Here is a 20,081-nt window from a genome sequence, read left to right as displayed (position 1 = left end):
ACTGGGGGATCCCGAGGCGTTCCCAGGCCAGTAAGGAGATATAATCTCTCCACCGAGTCCTGGGTCTTCCCCGGGGTCTCCTCCCAGCTGGACGCGCCTGGAACACCTCCCTAGGGAGGCGCTCAGGTGGCATCCTTACTAGATGCCCGAACCACCTCAACTGGCTCCTTTCAACGCAAAGGAGCAGCAGCTCTACTCAGAGTCTCTCACAGATGGCTGAACTTCTCACCCTATCTCTAAGGGAGACGCCAGCCACCAGTCTGAGAAAACCCATTTTGGCCGCTTGCACCCGCGATCTCGTTCGTGGGGATCAATAAAGGCTTATATTGTCTTAATGTCCAGAATTTAACCACTTGATGTAATATTTCATACAATAGGTGGCAGAATGCGCCTTTAACGTTCCTGTCTAGATATTTGCAAATAAACAACATACAAACAAGTAAATCTGAAAACTTGGGAGTTGTTGGAAGGTGCATATTTCTTCCTTTGATAGAAGTAGGCCAGCAGTTTCCCCCTGCTTCCACTTTGTGTTAAATTGGGGAAAAAAGTGCATTTCCAAAATACTCTTTCTTTACACGACCTCCAGACACAATGTACAGATCACCCAGATGATAACTTCTTCTTGGCTTGAAAACCGACTAACAGCAGCAGACACAGGAAACCACTATTCTCATTTCATGATGTGCATGGCGCCAAAATGTGCCTACTTTGGGTTGATTAATCAAAAACTCACCTCCATTTCTGTTCTGACTCTTGACCCTTCTGTAATCGTTGTACAGCGGTTCCAAGTATTTGTAGCAATCCACTGCGGTGCCAGTTAACCTCATGTACATCGCTCCGAGTAGACGAACATATCTAAAGACAAAAAACATCAGATGGTTGGAAAAGATTCACAAATAGCCCAGTATGAGTAAGCAGATATTATTTTTGCCTTTAGTAGTTTCTAGAATGAGTCAATCTTTCTATCTCAAAAGCAGTTTCTAGAATTACATTTACTTAACATACACATTTTTATTGCCAGGTAGGTTTTCACATACAAGGAATTTGCCTTGGTGTTTTGCTGCATTACAATAAACATAGTAAGAGAAAATAAAAGATAAAAAGCAATTACTGCAATAGTCAAGAAACATTAATAAAATAGAAACGGTGACAACTAAAATATGAAAAACAACATGGACAATATATCCGTTTTTAAAATTAAAGAGCTGCACATTTTGGAGCAGGAATTTTGAAAATATTGTCGTAGGAATGTGAAAGAGTTCACAGTGTAATGCAAAGAGAACATACGCAATGTACTAAGAGACCAAAATATGTGCTTTAACATAACACATTGAGACAGTTTTCTGTATTTATACTATCAATTTCTTATTATTATTATTTATAAATCTACATGGTGACAGTGTGCACAGTGTCCTATGTTTTGTTGGTTGGTTGGTTGATGAAGGGAATACAGCACAAATGCTCACTTTTTCTCTCAATGGATTGAGATAGAAACTCACTTGAAATCTTCGTTTTTTATGAACTCAACGATGATGTCTTTTTCAGGTTGAATCTGCAGCATCTTCAGAGTGAGGCAGAGGAAGGGAGTGGGCTTGATGTTTCCTCCAAAAACTCCACCGACAAACTTCAACTCCATGGCTTTGTCCACAACCAGCTCAGCTGTGGATGACACAACATGCACACACTTTATAAAACAGTCACTGTGAAATACCAAAGGACAAAAAGAAAATGTCTCATTATTGTGTAATATGATTTATTTTATTGTGTTTATTCTCTAGTAAAAAGTAAACAATAAACCCCAATAATAGGCTGATGGACAGTACAAATTACAATATTTATGATCAAATATATATTTGTTATATTTTTTTAAATGTGAAAATGAAAATAGACCTTGCAAATATATACGCAAAGTCAACTAAGGGCCAGGCTAAAGCTGAGCAGATATACCAGGAACTGCTAGAAAGGGATCTTGAACCTGCAGACAAACAGATGCTTTACAACAACTACGCAAAATATTTAAACTTCGATCGAAAAGAGTACCAAAGGTCACTAAGATATCACATGAAGGCAGCAGAGATACCGCAACAATCCTTCTTTCGGGAGAACAGCATCAAAGTTCTGGAGAAGATTAGAGACAAAGGCAGGGACAGAATGTGTAGAGAAATAGAGAAGTTTCTGGAAGAAATATAGGTATTGCATTACCTAAAGGAATCTGTAAGTACTTAATAATCGAGCTGTGTCCATTAAAGGCAGGTTTCTAAAAGTGTCTGGACTTTTGTAGTTAACATTCGTAGTTAATGGAAGACAGAGGCTGTTAAAAAAAATATCAGCACTTGATTTTTATGAAACACGCCGAATCCTTCACTAACACTGATTGTTAACATGTTGAAATTATTTGTTAAAATAGATTTTGAATGGATGTTGTTTTCCTTAACTTAGTGTATAAATCTGCTCAGGTTTACACAGTGTACTCTCTCAATTCTTTTTTTTTCTTACTTTTAATGGTGGGGAGGGGGGGTGACAGATGTGTCATGTCATATGTCTTTTAAGCTGAGTGCCTAAATTTCCCTCGGGATCAATAAAGTATCTATCTATCTGTAACCATGATGTTTTCCTTTGCACTGTATTTTAAGAACACCGTACACTCTATAGCCTTTGAAATTTGCTTTGCTGAAAGCTTTGAGTTGTGAAATATAAAACTGTGATGTAATGTAATACTTCATTTTAAAATTAATATTATGGCCAGATACAACTGATTGTATGTATAGAAAATATGTCAAGTTTGCTTAAATTGTACAAATTAATAAACATGCATTATATACACTATGAAAAGTAGTTTAAACTCTTTTTGTTTTGGTTGTTACTATATACAAGAAATTCAAATACACGACACATCATTTTGCAGTACTGCACTTAGGCTGCTGATGGACGGTAATTAAACTTTACATTTTGAAGTTAACATGGATGAGCATTAAACAAATGAAGCTGTATAACAGAGGTATGTGAACGTGTTGGGAACCAAACAATAACCTGCTTACACCAGCAGGTGGCAGCAGCAGAGCGTCATAATGCAGGTGTCTCCAGGTGACAGCTGTCCCAGCTCTTCATACTGACACTCAGCAAACAGCTGCTGCTCAAAGTGAACACATAATACACTGCTCAAAAAAATTACAGGAACACTTTTGAATCAGAGTATAACATCAAGTCAATTAAACTTCTGGGATATTGATCTGGTCAGTTAAGTAGCAGAGGGGGTTGTTAGTGAGTTTTAGCTGCTTTGGTGTTAATGACATTAACAACAGGTGCACTAGAGGGGCAACAATGAGACGACCCCCAAAACAGCAAAGGTTTTCCAGGTGGAGGCCACTGACATTTTTTCCCTCCTCATCTTTTCTGACTGTTTTTCACTAGTTTTGTATTCAGTCAGTGTCACTACTGGGAGTATGAGGCGATACCTGGACCCTACATCCAATAGATCCAATAGAACACCTCTGGGACATTATTTTTCATTCCATCCGATGCCGTCAGGTTGTACCTCAGACTGTCCAGGAGCTCAGTGATGCCCTGGTCCAGATCTGGGAGGAGATACCCCAGGACACCATCCGTCGTCTCATTAGGAGCCGCGACGTTGTCAGGCATGCATACAAGCACGTGGGGGAAATACACAGTACTGAGTACCATTTTGAGTTGCTGGAATGGAATTTCAGCAAAATGGACAAGCCTGCCGCATCAATTTTTCAATTAGATTTTCGAGGTGTCTTTAAATTCAGCCCTCTGTAGGTAGATAATTTTAATTTCCATCAAACGATGTGGCATCCTTTCGTTCCTACCACATTACCCAGTTCATATCAGTATTGATATCCAGCATTATTTCTTCCCCCATTGAAATCTGATGTGGTTTCAAAGTGTTCCTTTAATTATTTTGAGCAGTGTATAAACATGTACCAGTGCTGACCAAATTGACTTGTGTCCTCTGTAGTGGACATTTTGTTCTCTTGTACTCTTGTGAGCCACTGTATCAATCCCTGCTGTATTGTACAGAGGACATTCTGGGCTTTTCAGTGATATGTCATTGGTTAGAGTGACATGCTGGGAAGTTCCTCTTTCTTTTCATTCAAAATGGCCGACATACCAACAACAACATTTTATCGAAAGAGGAGAGGTAAGTCAAATACTGTTAATATATTGGGTTTTTTAATATGAACATCATATTGTTTATTAACCTGTTAGGAATGATATTATTAGTTCTGAAAGTAGTTAAATAATGTGTGTTTTTATATAACAGCTCTTTTATTAATGTCCATTCTAGTGGACACCAAGACCATCTTCATGTACTTAATGACTCAACAGTGTTGCAGGAGACAGATCTGAAGCAGAATGTATTCTGTACCAGATAGTTGAGGGAGATTCAGATTTGGAGCTGTCAGATGATGAGAGAGATCAGAACTTCACACCAGGGATAGAAGAGCTTGAAAAAGAAGAGGAAGAAGATGCAGATGCTCAGATGAGCAGACAGATACAGATACAGACACAGAGACAGATAGGGACGAGCAGGATAGATGTCGGCCTCTGTGGGCCAAGAGTAGCATATATGTTGTACATTCAATCCAATCCGATGAGTGTAAGGTTTTAATTATTATTCCTATTATTTCATTTTGTTTATTAGAGTTTTTTTCTCAAACTATATAGATTCACACCTGTGCATGACAGTGCATCTAATTTTGATGTGGCCCAAGAGCCAATCACAAAAATGCCTGCGATGCAGTGAACCAATCACCTTCGAGGGGGGAAAAACCTATCACTGAGTAAACAATATCTGACCATCTGAGTTCGATCCTAAAATGGCAGGGGAAAAATGCACAGCTAAGTGAAAATATGAAGACCAACATACGGCGTTTTATTAGAGTGGGAGAGTTCATATTCATATAAAAATGCTGCCTGACCTAGTGCAAAGTGTATTTGCGTGTGTTAACAAACTGAAACTGTCTAAGACACTTCTTCAAAAGGGAGAATTAGTGCATTTTCCCTCTCTGCTAAAAGCAAGTGGACAAGATTACGTTCCTCGTCGACCCTTTTAATGCTGAGACGGACTATTTGAAAGCCCCGCTAGTCCATACCTTTCAACATTGGAATTTCAAAATAAGGGAATTTCTTTGCCGGACTCCGTCCATATCTTAACAGCTCTCAGCCACCAATGTGAACGTAAACACATAAGGGACGGGTATATACATTCAGGAAATACATGTTTATTTAAAGTATGCATTACTTGTACAGACATGTTTATAAGATTTATGTATTTTATTTGATGAGTTATTATCATTAATTTATTTGATGATGGATGAGTTGTGTGGCTTTAGTTTTCCCACGACGAGTACTTCCTTGCGAGACAGGAAACATGTCTGCTACACTGCGACTGAAATCAACGCAGAAGTTGAAGGCTACATTGTTTTTAATACAAAGCATTGACATCTTTCCCTCAGCTTTGGTCACTTGGTTTGCCTCCGACACAGTTATTATCACACTAGTCACGGACGAGGCGATGGCCCAGTTGGAGATGATTGAACTTTCTGAGAAAGACCGACTGGAACCTGTTCTGAGGGAAGGGATCCTTGAGTTCTGTAAAACTGTGCCAATGGAAAAATATCCCAATGTCAAACGGGCTGCGCTCAAGCTACTATCAATGTTTGGGTCAACATACGTCTGTGAGTCGGTGTTATCTACCCTGAAACACGTGCAATCAAAGTATCGATCTGTTCTGACACACATGTGAAAGAATTGCTTCGAGTGACCACAACGGAATACAAGCCAGATTTGAGGAGGATTGTTCGAGGCAAGGAATGTCAGAAGTCCCACTAATTTAAAGAAGCAACATGCATAGGAAGATATTTACAATAACAATCTGAGCAGAGCTATGTGTGTCTGTCTGTGAGGGTGTGTGTGTCTTTGGGAGGGAGGGTCTTTGAGTGTGTGTCTGTGTGTCTGTATGAGAGAGAGAGGGGAGGAAGAGAGTGAGGGAGCACAGAGAAAGGCTGAGAACAAAAGAGAGAAGGGGGGGGGGGGGGGGGTTGCACATCTGTGACTGTGTGTATGATGTGGCTCTTTGCAGTAACATAGTAACATTTTTGGCTCTTAACCTCTGACTGGTTGGCCCCTGAACTACAGTCTACCTCAGTTTTGTTGTTGTTTTTCAGTTTAGTTTTTTGTCAGGGAGAGAATTAAGCTGAGGGGGACAGACCTGGACCCCCAATGCTCCACATTAAGCCGACAGGGACATTCTGCAGACAACTGCTGCTCAAAGTGTACACATATACTGAATAGGCTTATATTATGATATAATATTTTATCAGAAGGTGCAGCCATAAAAAAAAAAATGTGGCATCTTATTCTAAAGAATAAAAGCAAACTAATTATTTGAAATTCACTTAGCAGAAAATATAATCAACAAACTTTAATAAGTCATGTCTAAGTTCTTTTTTCAGAAATGTGGCTTTCGGTTTCTATTCCTGGGAAACAATAGTCAGGTGAGCGTCTTTAAACGTCTGACATTCACTTCAACTTCGTAGTCAACATTTAAAGCTGCGTGCTCAACAACATCTCATAATTTACAGCAAAGCAGGAGGTGGAAATCACTGACTTTTTTTCCAGTGAACCCAAAGCAGCATCAAGAGCTAAATCCAGCTGAACTAAGTAATATTTAGAGAACTGCTGAGTCGAGGAAACAGTTGAATGATGAGGTGAGCAACTGCTTCTGTCTTTCAAGTAATAACAATCATTATGATGTATTTAATATCTTATTATTATTAAGCCCCAGAGCCCCAGCATCTGGATTACTTGTATTTAATATTTGGAGCAAGTGGGTGGCTGGATAGTTCTTCTTTTCTAGCTTGTTTAATAGCTTGCGCCACATTAACGTGCTCCTTGCTCTTTTCATGTTTTTCAAACAAAGGGTGATTGAAATTCTTCGAGCCTGTATAAAACGCACCTGTTTTGTCTGCTAGATGTGGATATCTAGCGGTATATTTTGCACCACATTTCGGAAAGCTCATCATTAGCATCCAGCCACGGCACGTCATGGAGTCACTTTTCAGAAAATAATATTTTCTTCTGCTCCGGCTCGGTTTGCTGTTATTTTGCATGTGGTGAAACGCCAAAGTTAGCTGCTTGATGTCTTTAGTTTTTTTGGACAAGTCTAGTAGTCTACTCCATTGAGTGTTGACAAGAAACAGGTGTAGACGAAATATGTGTTGTTTTGATGACCTATCATGTACGCAAAGGTGCGTAGTGACACAAGTGACGTTACGCTATCCATATTTGTGCCGTACCTGCGTACCAGTTATGTGCACCCCTGAATATATATCTCATCTGGCTTGGGAACACCCTGGGATCCCCCAGGAGGAGCTGAAAATGTTACTGGTGAGAGGGAATGAAAAAAGGATGGATGTTTTATTTTCCTTATGACTGCTCCATTCATTTTTCCTTTCTTTGTTTACTTGTTTGCTGTCTACTCAGTGCTTCTTACTCCATTCCTTCCTTCCCTTCTCCTTTTCTCCACATGAGATGAACAGTGGTTATGAAAACATAGCAAACTTCAAAGCATATTACATTAACCTACTGATGATGTGTTTTAATAATTGTTATTTTTATTCTCCATCAGTGCTGCTCAGAGTCAAACAACACTGGTGTCCAAACTGCAGGGCCTGCAGTGCCACTTCACCTGGGATCTGGACACCAGCAGGGCCAAACTTTTACGTTTCAGGGAAAAGTTTGAGGATTTTGGCACCGAGGACGGACACAGCTGGCTGGGTCACATTTACAACCTGCGGGGGTTCATTGAATACAAGCTGGGGTTCACTGAAGAAGCCCAGAGTTTCTTCAACAAGGCTACAGAGACCTTCTGCCAGATAAGAAATGCAGATGAGGGTCCCTAGTTAGTGGTGAACTACGGGAACCTGGCTTGGCTGCACCACCACCTGGGAGACCCAGCAGAGAGTGAGGCTTACCTGACAAAGGTCGACGCCCTGATGAATGAATATCCATCTCCATCCCAGGAAAAGCTCCACCCAGAGATCTGCGCTGAAAAAGCCTGGACTCTCATGAGGTTTAGCACAGATAAAATGCCGCTGGCTCTAGATTACTTCCTGAAGGCCATCGAGATGCAGCCGGACATGGTGGAGTGGAACACCTGCCATATCTTAGGGTTAATGTATGCTTCAGAGCACAGCAGCACAGAGCAGGGGGCTGACATCTTGGAGAAAATGAGAATCGCCAAAGAAAAGGATCCAGAGAACTTGTACCTCGCAGTTCACTACCTCGACCAATGTGCTAAGAAAGGAGAAAGAATTGAAGATGAAGCACGTGAGCTAGCCAGGGAAGTTTTTAGAAATCCTGTCAGCAGCTACAGTGGTATTAAACCATTACTTATTGTTTACAGAAACTATTTATCTGTTGATGAGGCCATTGATTTGGCAGAGGAGGTTCTGAGAAACCATCCAGATGAGCGTTATCTGAAGGGATGTGCTGCACTCTGCTACAAATGGAAGATCTTTGACAATGACAGTCTTCCAACACAAAGCCTGATGGACAGAGCAATCAGTCTCCATGAAGAGATGATTTCTCTTTACCCTCATTCCTCACTTAAGAAGAAAATAGACCTTGCACATATATATGCAAAGTCAACTAATGGCCTAGCTAAAGCTGAGCAGATATACCAGGAACTGCTAGAAAGGGATCTTGAACCTGTAGACAAACAGATGCTTTACTACAACTACGCACAACATTTAAACTTCCATGGACAGGATCGCAACAGGTCACTCGGATATTACATGCAGGTGGCAGAGATACAGCAACAATCCATTCTTTCGTCAGAAAAGCATCAAAGTTCTGGTGAACATTAGAGACAGAGGCGGGGGCAGAATGTGTAGAGAAATAGAGGAGTTTCTGGAAAACCTGCAAGAGCCATAGTGTTTTTAACAGCACTGGTTCTGAATCCAGAACAAATATAGGTATTGCATTAGCAATAACATCTGTATATACTTATTATTTTGATTACTTACACGTTAATTAAGTTGAACGTTTTTTCTCTCTTGGTCGTGTGGTCCAGAAGGCAGCAACACCGACACTCGGAACATGTAATATACGATCAACTCATTGTTGGTTTTAGTCTATAAATGGCTAACAAACAAAAGAACCTGTATATTTTGAGCTGTCTCCTTTTAAGGCAGGTTTCAACAAGTGTTCATTGAAGACAACACATATCTAAATACCTATACATTAGCACTGAAAAACTGCCAGCTGTAGTACACAAGTACAAATGTGTTGTAAATGTTAGTGAATAATAAAACTTGGATTTGTAATGCAGCTTAATTTGTTCTATCACCTGAATTACAGCCAAATGCAACTGATTGTTTTCATGTATGTAAGCTGTGTCTCAGTTGTACACTCTATAAATACTATGAAATATACATTACTAAGACATTCTGTTGGACATCAACCAAACTACAACTTTTAAAGCTACTGCCAACATTATATTTGAAAACCTTTAGAGAAGCAAAACATTAGTTAATTCATCGTTTTCCAAAAACTAAAATCACAGTAACACTGAATTTTATGTTTGAGATTTCAGAATAATTCCTTGGAAATAATAATTTGGTACTAATTACAGGGGAAAACAGTAATTTCCTCAAAAGAAATGCTGAAGTTTTTCCCAAGTAAAGATGAATTCATTTATTGATTGATGATTGAAAACTTTATTGGAGCCTTGTTTAATAATATAATTTCCCAAAGACAAAGTATAAATGTTTGCATGTTCAGCCGACCTTTTGGCAATATAGTGTAACATGAAACCCATAGACTGTTGAAAACACAGCTGTAATATTTGTATCATGTCTTATTTTACTTGACAAAGTTCCTTGTAAATAAAATCCCAGGAGCATCATGTCATGTCTCGTCGAGTTTGTTGAGTTTTTCATGTTGTAACTTCCTGTTTTGTTCTCCTTTTTGTACCTCTTGTTTCTCAATCCAGTTCCCTTTACTTCCTGCCTTTGTGTGGTTTCCCGCCATCAGAGAAGCGAAACATGAGGGCGGGGGTGATCTGTGTTTTGATCACTGATAAGTGGTGCAGACAACACAGTACAACTCGACTTCACCTTTTTGAACTTAGGGTGTATTTTTTATTTTAGGGAATGTTGTAGTGTAATGCGGCTGTAGAGGTGACATATGGCTGTAGAGAGGGCATACGACTGTACTAGACTATGCATGATAACCCTGTGAGCACCTCTCACACAGGCTAGATAAGGATGTGTAATGTCTCGTCGAGTTTGTTGAGTATTTCATGTTGTAACTTCCTGACTTTGCTTGAAACCAGAGCGGGTTTGTTTGCACATTAAGCACAAAGGGTTCGACTCGTGGAGGACAAATAAAAATTCCTCTGTCCACTTTTCCTGAATGTTCCTATGCTCGTCTTGTATGGCTCGTACCTTTCTTTTTTAACGGGAGCAGCTGTTGTCTGTCCACAAACCACATCTCCAGCATCTTCCTCTCGATTTACGGTGGTTTGATGCTCCAAAGACAAATCTTAATTTTCCTCGTTTGTCACGCTTTGTTTCTGTCCAACAGGTGTGCAACTTTTTAATAAGAAATCGATCCATTTTACGTCTGTAGAAACACGTGCTAACTAGCATGTAATGGTGAAACGAGTCGTCCGGACTAACGCAGGTTGGTCGTAGTATCCTTCAATTTAAATGTTCAAATTTAGCGATATAAATATTTTTTTTGTGTCCATATTCACAAGCATGCTTATGTTAACATATTTTTAATGAGCTTAAGTTAATTTATTTCTATACTAGCCCACCATGTATCTCCCCGTCCAAGAGCACATTCACCATTGTAGTGCTGATAGACCGCCAAAACTGGCAACTCCGCAGTGAGTCAGTGTAGTGCCGAGCAAGTTTAAATATCTTGTTCCTAGTTTATATCGGCATCTTTTATCAATTATTATTACATATTATTTGTGGGCTAATAGAGCAGACTCAGTGTTTTAATGGGTTATATGTAATAGCCCTGCTTGTTTTTAGTGTTTTTATGAAATATCTGTATTGACTCCATAATCATATCTATCCCCCCTTTATTTAGCCCACTGCCACGCGAGCCACCAATGGCTTGGCGAGCCGCACAATGAGTAACACTGCTCTAGAGCACTGATACGAGGACGTGTCTTTTCTGTAACACACACACACACACACACACACACACACACACACACACACACACACACACACACTCACACACTCACGCACGCACGCACACACACACACACACACCAATGCATAAACACTTGAATCAAGCTGTGTGTGTGTGAGTGTGTGAACAGACGTGGTGTAAACGTACCTGAAGTCGAGGCAGAATGATGTCACACATCCTCTCTGAGTGAAGAAGCTCGTCAATGAACTCGTCCACATGCATCAGTTCAAACTCTATTACAAAAAAGAAAAACGATTTCTGAACGATTTCCTCATGTATCCACAACATATTCAGAGTTTAAAAACCAACGTTGTCAAAACAAATATTGACATTATGGATCCTGTGGGAGAAAATCCCTGAAGCTTGGGCCGGATGTCCTCAGGATCTTCACCACACTATAACAATACTTCTATATTGCTTTCAAAAATCAACAGAGTTCAAGGAGTTTCAATAGAATAAGAGTTTACTGAAGAATCAACACAGTACAGCAAACACGAGTCGGTCCAAGGACTGATTGAATAACAAATCACACACCTCTTAGTTTATACATTTTCCTTATCTTTCAAAGTTGACACCATTGTTCCAAAAAGTCAGTGAGTAGAGACAGGAGGGGTAGAGAATTCAGACGGTGGCAGGTGTTAGTCAGACACAAGAATACAATTCTCTGTTTCTTGTGATGACCTTCAGTTTACCTAAGATACAATGGTCGAGTTTGACGCGTAGGGCTAAAGAAAACATTGCCTATCTGAAAGGAGGCACAGAGAATACAAGTAAAGTTACAGCGATGTGCTGAGCGAGTCAGAAATTAATTAAACCAAGTTTTAAACAATAGTAATGTAACATCTGTTGCCTGACTGTCCTGCCAACCTTGACTTTTTAACCACTGTGCACCAGTAGTTATCTTTTTCTTCAAATACTCCCTAACTTTCCCACAGCGGGAAAAAAAAACTGTGTTTTCAAATACTCCTGACAACAGCACATTCTGCTGACACTTTATCTATACTTACTTAACTAGTGGTGTAACTAGTAACTAATGTTATTTTAGCTGTTAACCTTTACTTTCCATGACCTCACCTTCTGCCTTTACACCATTAAATCTCAGTGTCTGTCTATAGACTAAAATACTCTAATGATTAACAGTATTAGTAATAGTCTTGTTATTTTCCTTATAGGGAGTTTAAAGTGTGTATTTTCTTATAGCTTATAGATGTAATATATAGTTATACTGTATTTGTTGCATTTATGAAATTACAGAAAGACCAAAAAAGAAACTGTTGCTATGTTTACCTGTTTCAACAAAGGAAAACACCAAACTTGAAGAGAAGGAACAAATACACTGGCATGTTTAGGCCTACTTTGAAATAAATTAAACACAGAACTATGCAGGCCTATTTGAGTCCTCCCCATATTTGTTGAATAAAATAAAATGAATATAATATAAAAATACACAAAACTATAAAAAATACAATATAAAAATGAAATGAATAAAAAAAGTAGTCCACTTTGAAATAAACAAAACGTATAGCTGCAGCCTAATATCTTAAAAAGAGTAAACATAAATAAATAGGCCAGTTTCTATTTAATTATGTCCGTTTCAGTGTGTTTTCATCAACATGGAGGTGGTGATGATTTCTTTGGCTTGTAAAAAATTCACAACTAGCCTCTCAAATGTCCCACAAAATGTCTTTCAACATTACATTTTCTGTTGTTTGCTCTTTTCTCGCCACATATCAAGCACACTGGTAAGCCAGCATTGTTGACAGGGAAAACAAATGTATCTGTCCACGCAGAATTATTTTATCCATGGTTAGCATACCGGGTTAGGCGGGGGTCTGCAACTCAAGATAAACCACCTGCAGGGTAAGGCACCGCGCCCGTAGACGCAGTAGAATGTGACGCATTTTTTAGTTGACGAAATATTAAAACATATATTTTATTTCAGCGTCACTATTTCACCTCGAACTCCAAGATAAGAGGTGTTCCCTTTGAAAGATTGTCCACTGTGCAACAAAAAATACATGTTCCATGTTTTTTTTTGTCAGAGCTACAGGGAGCCACTACAGAGGGGTTAAAGAGCTGCATGTGGCTCCTGAGCCGCAGGTTGCAGACCCCTGTTCTAGGGGGAGCTGAGGGAATAGACAATGGATGGATGTTTTATTCCTTATGACTGGTCCATTCATTTTTTCTTACTTTGTTTTCTTGCTGTCTATTCAGTGCTTCTTACTCCGTGCCTTCCTTCCCTTCTCCCTTTCTCCACATCAGATGAACAGTGGTTATCCAAACATAGCACACTTCAGAGCATTTTGTATGAACCTTTTGAGAATGTGTTTTAAGAATTGTTCTTTTTATTCTCTATCAGTGCTGCTCAGAGTCAAACAACACTGGTTTCCAAACTGGAGGACCTGCAGTGCCACTTCACCTATCTAAAAGATTATTTGTAAAACTGTGAGCAGTAATTTGTATGAAAATCCTTGAATAACACTCGTCATTTAAATAGCATCACTGAGGACATGTTAAAATAATGTTACCATAATTCAGTTTCACATGATTTATTCAAATAGATTTTGATCAGATATTGTTTTTCTTTAATAAGTTACATGTAGGCTATACGTGTAACCATGGTGTTGTCCTTTGCAATGTATTTTAATAACATAATAGACTCTAGAGCCATTGAAATTTGCTTTGCAGTAAGCTTTGTTTTGTGAAAGACAAAACTCTTTGATCGGTACTATAATACTTAACTTGATGTATAACCTGACTATTATCACCAGATTGTTTGTATAGAAAGTATGTCAAGCTTTGTCTAAGTTTTATACACAAATAAATATGCATTATGTACACCAAGAAAGGTTCTTTGAGTATGTTTTGTTTTGGTGGTTACTATATACAAGAAATTGAAATACACGACATCATTATGCAGTACTGTACACAGGGTGCTGATAGATGTTAATTAAACTACAACTATTAAGTCAACTTGGATGGAACAGTGACAATATTTCCAAGGCGATATGTGAACAGGTGACTAATAATAAAACATGCAAGCTTTTGTGTTGAAAAGAAGTGTTTTTAAATTAAATAGAACCCTGTCAGGTCCGGACCTCCTGGTGGCACGGCACTGCTGCGACCCGGGCTCCTGTCGCGCGCTGGAGCTTTTGTTTTTATGTTTTACGTTTCTTTTTTTTATTTTAAACCACACGTTTTAATCTAAAGACTGCGTATGTTGGCACGATGACGATCCTTGCAAAAGAGACGCACTAATGGCTCTCTGCACTGCGGGAGCCTTCCCACCATCTGACCTGCCGGAGGACATACAAACTACAGAGTCTTCTATTATAGTGTTTACTGAGACGTGGCTTCACCGGGATATTTCTGGCTCTTTGTGAGCTGGAGTATTTTTCTTTAATTCACTCAGACAGAAGTGAAACGTCGGGGGGCATCTGTGTTTTTAACACTGATAAGTGGTGCAGACAACAAAGTACGACTCGACTTCACCTTTTTGAACTTAGGGTGTGTTTTTTATTATAGGGAACTTCAATTATTGCAAACTTAAACTGTCACCCGGTTTTCAACAATACTATAAATGCGGGACAGAATTATAGACAAATGTTACGGCAATGTGAACAACGCTTATGTGAGTAGAGCCAAACCCCAGAGCTTCCAAACCCGGACAATAATACGATGCATCTCATATCTGCTTATGTAACTGTTGTCAAACAGAGCAAACCACAAACCAAGACTGTAAATGTTTGCACTAGTGACAGAATAGAGTCTCTTAACAGAATCATAATATTTTATCAGAAGGTGCACCCAGTAAAGAAATGTGGCATCTTGGGGTTACATATTTCACTCACCAAATATGAATATATACACAAATTTAAAATAATCGTTTTGCTTTTCTTCTAAAGAAGAAAAACGATTATTTTAAATACACTTATGAGAGAATATAATCACAAACTTTAATGAGTCAGGTCTTAGTTCATTTTTCAGAAATGTGGCTTTCGGTTTCTATTCCTGGGAAACGATAGTCAGGTGGGCGTGGACAGAGCAAAAATGTAAACATCTGACATTCACTTCAACTTTGCAGTCAACATTTAAAGCTGCATGCTCAACAACATCTCATAAGTTTACAGCAAAGCAGGAGTTGGACATCACTGACTTTTTTCCAGCGAACCCAAAGCAGCATCAAGAGCTAAATCCAGCTGAACTAAGTAATATTTAGAGAACTGCTGAGTCGAGGAAACAGCTGAATGATGAGGTGAGCAACTGCTTCTGTCTTTCAAGTAATAACAATCATTATGATGTATTTAATATCTTATTATTATTAAGCCCCAGAGATCCAAAACCCTCACTTTTAATAATAATAATAATAATATAATAATAATAATAATAATAATAATAATAATAATAATAATAATAATAATAATAATAATAATAATAATAATAATAAATTGAAATTATATAGCGTTTTTCGAGACCTCAAAGCCGCTTTACAATCGTAGGGGAAGTGGGGCCAGGGGTTAGGACGAGGGAAGAAAGGGAAAGAGAAAAGGAATAATAATAATAATAATAATAATAATAATAATAATAATAATAATAATAATAATAATAATAATAATAATAATAATAATAATAATAATAAGTCACTTGAGTCACTTTTCAGAAAATAATATTTTCTTCTGCTCCGGCTCGGTTTGCTGTTATTTTGCATGTGGTGAAACGCCAAAGTAGCTGCTTGATGTCTTTAGTTTTTTTGGACAAGTCTAGTAGTCTACTCCATTGAGTGTGAACAGGTGTAGACGAAATATGTGTTGTTTTGATGACCTATCATGTACGCAAAGGTGCGTAGTGACACAAGTGACGTTACGCTATCCAGATTTTTGCGGTGCATGCGTACCTGCGTACCAGTTATGTGCACCCCTGAATATATATCTCATCTGGCTTGGGAACACCCTGGGATCCCCCAGGAAGAGCTGAAAATGTTACTGGTGAGAGGGAATGAAAAAAGGATGGATGTTTTATTTTCCTTATGACTGCTCCATTCATTTTTCCTTTCTTTGTTTACTTGTTTGCTGTCTACTCAGTGCTTCTTACTCCATTCCTTATTTCCCTTCTCCTTTTCTTCACATGAGATGAACAGTGGTTATGAAAACATAGCAAACTTCAAAGCATATTACATTAACCTGTGTGTTTTAATAATTGTTATTTTTATTCTCCATCAGTGCTGCTCAGAGTCAAACAACACTGGTGTCCAAACTGCAGGGCCTGCAGTGCCACTTCACCTGGGATCTGGACACCAGCAGGGCCAAACTTTTACGTTTCAGGGAAAGGTTTGAGGATTTTGGCACCGAGGACGGACACAGCTGGCTGGGTCACATTTACAACCTGCGGGGGTTCATTGAATACAAGCTGGGGTTCACTGAAGAAGCCCAGAGTTTCTTCAACAAGGCTACAGAGGCCTTCTGCCAGATAAGAAATGCAGATGAGGGTCCCTGGTTAGTGGTGAACTATGGGAACCTGGCTTGGCTGCACCACCACCTAGGAGACCCAGCAGAGAGTGAGGCTTACCTGACAAAGGTTGACGCCCTGATGAATGAATATCCATCTCCATCCCAGGACAAGCTCCACCCAGAGATCTGCGCTGAAAAAGCCTGGACTTTCATGAGGTTTAGCACAGATAAAATGTCGCTGGCTCTAGATTACTTCCTGAAGGCCATCGAGATGCAGCCGGACATGGTGGAGTGGAACACCTGCCATATCTTAGGGTTAATGTTTGCTTCAGAGCACAGCAGCACAGCAGTGGGGGCTGACATCTTGGAGAAAATGAGAATCGCCAAAGAAAAGGATCCAGAGAACTTGTACCTCGCAGTTCACTACCTCGACCAATGTGCTAAGAAAGGAGAAAGAATTGAAGATGAAGCACGTGAGCTAGCCAGGGAGGTTTTGAGAAATCCTGTCAGCCGCTACAGGTGGTATTAAACCATTACTTATTGTTTACAGAAACTATTTATCTGTTGATGAGGCCATTGATTTGGCAGAGGAGGTTCTGAGAAACCATCCAGATGAGCGTTATCTGAAGGGATGTGCTGCACTCTGCTACAGATGGAAGATCTTTGACAATGACAGTCTTCCAACACAAAGCCTGATGGACAGAGCAATCAGTCTCCATGAAGAGATGATTTCTCTTTACCCTCGTTCCTCACTTAAGAAGAAAATAGACCTTGCACATATATATGTAAAGTCAACTAATGGCCTAGCTAAAGCTGAGCAGATATACCAGGAACTGCTAGAAAGGGATCTTGAACCTGTAGACAAACAGATGCTTTACTACAACTACGCACAACATTTAAACTTCCATGGACAGGATCGCAACAGGTCACTCGGATATCACATGCAGGTGGCAGAGATACGGCAACAATCCTTCTTTCGTGAGAAAAGCATCAAAGTTCTGGTGAACATTAGAGACAGAGGCGGGGGCAGAATGTGTAGAGAAATAGAGGAGTTTCTGGAAAACCTGCAAGAGCCATAGTGTTTTTAACAGCACTGGTTCTGAATCCAGAACAAATATAGGTATTGCATTAGCAATAACATCTGTATATACTTATTATTTTGATTACTTACACGTTAATTAAGTTGCACGTTTTTTCTCTCTTGGTCGTGTGGTCCAGAAGGCAGCAACACCCACACTCGGAACATGTAATATACGATCAACTCATTGTTGGTTTTAGTCTATAAATGGCTAACAAACAAAAGAACCTGTATATTTTGAGCTGTCTCCTTTTAAGGCAGGTTTCAACAAGTGTTCATTGAAGACAACACATATCTAAATACCTATACATTAGCACTGAAAAACTGCCAGCTGTAGTACACAAGTACAAATGTGTTGTAAATGTTAGTGAATAATAAAACTTGGATTTGTAATGCAGCTTAATTTGTTCTATCACCTGAATTACAGCCAAATGCAACTGATTGTTTTCATGTATGTAAGCTGTGTCTCAGTTGTACACTCTATAAATACTATGAAATATACATTACTAAGACATTCTGTTGGACGTCAACCAAACTACAACTTTTAAAGCTACTGCCAACATTATATTTGAAAACCTTTAGAGAAGCAAAACATTAGTTAATTCATCGTTTTCCAAAAACTAAAATCACAGTAACACTGAATTTTATGTTTGAGATTTCAGAATAATTCCTTGGAAATAATAATTTGGTACTAATTACAGGGGAAAACAGTAATTTCCTCAAAAGAAATGCTGAAGTTTTTCCCAAGTAAAGATGAATTCATTTATTGATTGATGATTGAAAACTTTATTGGAGCCTTGTTTAATAATATAATTTCCCAAAGACAAAGTATAAATGTTTGCATGTTCAGCCGACCTTTTGGCAATATAGTGTAACATGAAACCCATAGACTGTTGAAAACACAGCTGTAATATTTGTATCATGTCTTATTTTACTTGACAAAGTTCCTTGTAAATAAAATCCCAGGAGCATCATGTCATGTCTCGTCGAGTTTGTTGAGTTTTTCATGTTGTAACTTCCTGTTTTGTTCTCCTTTTTGTACCTCTTGTTTCTCAATCCAGTTCCCTTTACTTCCTGCCTTTGTGTGGTTTCCCGCCATCAGAGAAGCGAAACATGAGGGCGGGGGTGATCTGTGTTTTGATCACTGATAAGTGGTGCAGACAACACAGTACAACTCGACTTCACCTTTTTGAACTTAGGGTGTATTTTTTATTTTAGGGAAATGTTGTAGTGTAATGCGGCTGTAGAGGTGACATATGGCTGTAGAGAGGGCATACGACTGTACTAGACTATGCATGATAACCCTGTGAGCACCTCTCACACAGGCTAGATAAGGATGTGTAATGTCTCGTCGAGTTTGTTGAGTATTTCATGTTGTAACTTCCTGACTTTGCTTGAAACCAGAGCGGGTTTGTTCGCACATTAAGCACAAAGGGTTCGACTCGTGGAGGACAAATAAAAATTCCTCTGTCCACTTTTCCTGAATGTTCCTATGCTCGTCTTGTATGGCTCGTACCTTTCTTTTTTAACGGGAGCAGCTGTTGTCTGTCCACAAACCACATCTCCAGCATCTTCCTCTCGATTTACGGTGGTTTGATGCTCCAAAGACAAATCTTAATTTTCCTCGTTTGTCACGCTTTGTTTCTGTCCAACAGGTGTGCAACTTTTTAATAAGAAATCGATCCATTTTACGTCTGTAGAAACACGTGCTAACTAGCATGTAATGTTGAAACGAGTCGTCCGGACTAACGCAGGTTGGTCGTAGTATCCTTCAATTTAAATGTTCAAATTTAGCGATATAAATATTTTTTTTGCAATGTCCATATTCACAAGCATGCTTATGTTAACATATTTTTAATGAGCTTAAGTTAATTTATTTCTATACTAGCCCACCATGTATCTCCCCGTCCAAGAGCACATTCACCATTGTAGTGCTGATAGACCGCCAAAACTGGCAACTCCGCAGTGAGTCAGTGTAGTGCCGAGCAAGTTTAAATATCTTGTTCCTAGTTTATATCGGCATCTTTTATCAATTATTATTACATATTATTTGTGGGCTAATAGAGCAGACTCAGTGTTTTAATGGGTTATATGTAATAGCCCTGCTTGTTTTTAGTGTTTTTATGAAATATCTGTATTGACTCCATAATCATATCTATCCCCCCTTTATTTAGCCCACTGCCACGCGAGCCACCAATGGCTTGGCGAGCCGCACAATGAGTAACACTGCTCTAGAGCACTGATACGAGGACGTGTCTTTTCTGTAACACACACACACACACACACACACACACACACACACACACACACACACTCAC

At 39.1% G+C, this 20,081-nt stretch overlaps 2 protein-coding genes and 1 pseudogene across 5 annotated transcripts in view; 2 read left to right on the top strand and 1 right to left on the bottom strand.

The window, feature by feature from the left end:
• The window catches only part of LOC115006614 (pre-mRNA-splicing factor 38A-like), a 19,319-nt gene extending 7,625 nt beyond the window's left edge, over positions 1–11,694 (bottom strand). For 2 of the 4 annotated variants that reach the window (XM_029428909.1, XM_029428912.1), the window contains exons 1-3: positions 6,983–7,088; positions 1,500–1,659; positions 734–855 (exon numbers count right to left, since the gene is read on the bottom strand). In XM_029428909.1, the coding sequence (XP_029284769.1) occupies positions 734–855; positions 1,500–1,659; positions 6,983–7,073 (373 nt within the window). In that variant the 5' untranslated portion in view covers positions 7,074–7,088. Of the gene's footprint in view, positions 1–733; positions 856–1,499; positions 1,660–6,982; positions 7,089–8,000; positions 8,059–11,385 lie in introns of those variants that run through there. The other 2 variants (XM_029428913.1, XM_029428911.1) reach the window with 2 other exon arrangements.
• On the top strand, positions 6,532–9,357 carry LOC115006612 (interferon-induced protein with tetratricopeptide repeats 1B-like; annotated as a pseudogene).
• Positions 11,695–15,359: 3,665 nt separating the features above from the next.
• On the top strand, positions 15,360–19,058 carry LOC115006610 (interferon-induced protein with tetratricopeptide repeats 1B-like). The gene is given in 4 exon segments (XM_029428905.1): positions 15,360–15,493; positions 16,458–17,202; positions 17,204–17,686; positions 18,825–19,058. Coding segments are annotated over 4 exon segments (1,323 nt in total). The 5' UTR covers positions 15,360–15,485; the 3' UTR covers positions 18,912–19,058.
• Positions 19,059–20,081: the final 1,023 nt, after the last annotated feature.

The sequence above is a fragment of the Cottoperca gobio genome, chromosome 4 (assembly GCF_900634415.1).
Source record: "Cottoperca gobio chromosome 4, fCotGob3.1, whole genome shotgun sequence".
Taxonomy (NCBI): Eukaryota; Metazoa; Chordata; class Actinopteri; order Perciformes; family Bovichtidae; genus Cottoperca; species Cottoperca gobio.
This window is presented reverse-complemented; position numbering and strand designations above follow the sequence as displayed.